This window comes from Sphaeroforma arctica, assembly GCF_001186125.1.
Source record: "Sphaeroforma arctica JP610 unplaced genomic scaffold supercont1.1952, whole genome shotgun sequence".
NCBI lineage: Eukaryota > Ichthyosporea > Ichthyophonida > Sphaeroforma > Sphaeroforma arctica.
In genome coordinates this window covers 7,061-9,865 of record NW_014038606.1, presented here as the reverse complement: position 1 = coordinate 9,865, position 2,805 = coordinate 7,061, and the positions used below count along the sequence as shown (strand labels likewise).

The window sequence follows — 2,805 nt, the reverse complement described above, 5'->3', positions numbered from 1 at the left end:
CCTCGATTCAAAACAAATTCGCGTTTAAGTGTACGAGAGCGCATGAGAATAGACCAAGACAGTTATATTTAATGTATCTACGTATAAAGTTGTGATTCTCTTGTGCATTTAATATATGCGTGCTGATATACTTCGCATCTCTTCCATTGGATATGTCAGTCTATGCCTCGATTCAAAAACAAATTCGCGTTAAAGTGTACGAGAGCGCATGTCAGTTATATTCAATGTATCTACGTATAAATTTGTGATTCTCTTGTGCATTTCATATATGCGTGCTGATATACTTCGCATCTCTTCCATTGGATATGTCAGTCTATGCCTCGATTCAAAAACAACGTCGCGGTAAAGTGTACGAGAGCGCATGAGAATAGACCAAGACACAACTCTCCAAGACCTATGACACGGAAGTTCTGTACAAATTAAATTCGTTAGCTGTCGAGCGGTGTGTATGTATACGCGTACCATCGGGACACTCACATACAAAGCGTGGCGGATGTACTGCCAATTTGACTAAATAACCCAGGAGGTCAGAGCCCCTGGCGCCCTTATAGCAGATGGACTCTCATATACGCCCTTATAGCAGATCGACTCTCATACACGTTGATAGATAGTCACTACCTGGAAAAACTGTGTACTGCACACACAGCCCAACCTATGTTGAGTTGCCGATTGCATATCTTGGCATTGCCTTTTATTAGCAAGTGCTGGCGTTCGCTTCGTTTCTACGCCTCGCCTGGATTGTGGGCATTTGTAGCATACGGACGGGCCTCTCACTCGTCTCAATACCCGCTGTGCCATCTTATTAGGTTCCCCGCGAGTGTCTTTGTGGGTGATACGTACTGCTACTTTGCCGGGATGACCTTTGCGGTGGTGGGCATCCTCGGCACGTTCAGCAAAACCGTGTTGCTATTCTTCATCCCGCAGGTATGTGTTGTGGGCAAATGCGGAATTTCTGTACCAAACGCAGCATGATCTGCATATAGTGAACCGCTAGGTCTCCGTGTTTCCGTGCCTGTACGGTGGTCCCTTTGTTTTCTATCTCGGTTAGATTTTACCTTACCACAAATCGTATTCCCTGATACCGGATTGATTGGCTATCTCATCGATTGGACATACCTTCTCATTTTGTTTACCCGCCCACCTAGGTCCTCAACTTCGTGTACTCGACCCCGCAGCTGTTCAGGCTTATTCCCTGTCCCAGGCATCGCATGCCCAGGTTTGTCTCATTGAAGCCGGAAGTAGTATTCTACGAAATATACTGGTGCACTGATTTGATATACTTCTTCTTTGTGGTGCCATGCGGGCTGATGCGTGCGCACTAAAACCTTTGACAATCTATGTTTTGCGTCTCAAACACGTTTTATACATGTGATAGATGACGGCTTTCCACATCGCTATCGAACACACACTGGGCAGTGCAGTTTCTCTACTGTCAGTACGTGTGTGCAGTACCAATTATCTACACTCCGTGTGGGTTAAAACAAAGGGGGGGGGGGTTACAATACTTCACGTTCGTCTTCATCACTATCGAACGCGCTGTTTTAGTGTTCATCACCGCGAATGTAGGCTAGTTGTAGTATACTGTTTCTGAGGTGGGATACACTACTAGAAATCACAGGCGTACCAATGCAGCAGATCTTATCGCGTGTGGTTCGAAGGCCCACGACGCCAATTCAGCATTTGTTTCAATTGTCTGAATTTTTTGCACACATACGAGTGAGGTATTCCCTATCAAATGTATCGCCCAAGTCTCATGCCAGTCTATCTCGCCTTCGCGCAATATCGCATTACATCTCACATCTGCAGGTTAAATAAAGAAACCGGCCTACTGCAAGCGAGTAGGCACGAATACCTGCTGTCAGAGGTCAAGTCTCCAGGAGTTTTCGTGACGAAGCTGTTGCTCATGACAGGGTTGGCGTGTGCTACATCTGAGCCCACGGGTACGTTCATGTTGCAGCTCGACTTTGAATATGTGAAACCGTTTGCTTTGATCTTCGATTGATTAGGGTGTGGTTGTTGTTTGTGATTCATACCCGCGGCACACCCATTCACGTGTGGAGTCCTCTTCGTCTATTCGATATTATTCCGCTGTGATTGCATACATACACCTTTCGTAAATATGGAAAAGGGTTTCGCTATTTTTGACAATGCATTCGGTATTGGAACTGTGGCGTATGTTATATCTTTTGCAGGTCAATCCGGTGCGCTAGTAGGAAACGCAGTTTTAAGCGATACACGCGACTAGTTTTCGGGTATAGCACACTATGAATAGCAGTTTTCTAAATACTACCCGGCAACTTACACAATCAAATCCACAACTTAATAGGCGACAAGGCGGATCAGAAAATCTCCATGAGCAATCTAACTATGATCAACATGGTACTGGACATTTGTGGGCCCATGCGAGAGGACAAGCTCACTACATTACTGTTAGTTGTGCAATCAATTGGCGTCGCACTTGCTTTCTTAATACGATACCGGCTTGTGTTCTTGTTCTACGACCACAATTAGAGACCTCAGCACTCTGCAATTCGAATAACTAGCAATGTATATAATAGACAATTTACGCGTGTTTATAAATTATTAGAAGCATTATGATCAATACGTAAGAAAAATAATTTAGTTTGTGCGTCTAGAAGAGGGACAAACATATGCACACACATTTATATATATATATATATATATATATGTATATATATATATATATATATATATATATATATATATATATATATATATATATATATATATATATATATATATATATATATATATATATATATATATATATATATATATATATAT

General features: G+C 42.4%; 1 protein-coding gene across 1 annotated transcript; it reads left to right on the top strand.

Moving 5' to 3' along the window:
• The first annotated feature begins 805 nt into the window (after nt 1-805).
• Nucleotides 806-2,604, top strand: SARC_11914 (hypothetical protein). Its single transcript, XM_014293991.1, has 4 exons — nt 806-924; nt 1,146-1,216; nt 1,807-1,940; nt 2,327-2,604. The coding sequence occupies exons 1-4, from the start codon at nt 856-858 to the stop codon at nt 2,509-2,511; spliced, it is 459 nt and encodes a 152-aa protein (XP_014149466.1). The 5' UTR covers nt 806-855; the 3' UTR covers nt 2,512-2,604.
• Nucleotides 2,605-2,805: the final 201 nt, after the last annotated feature.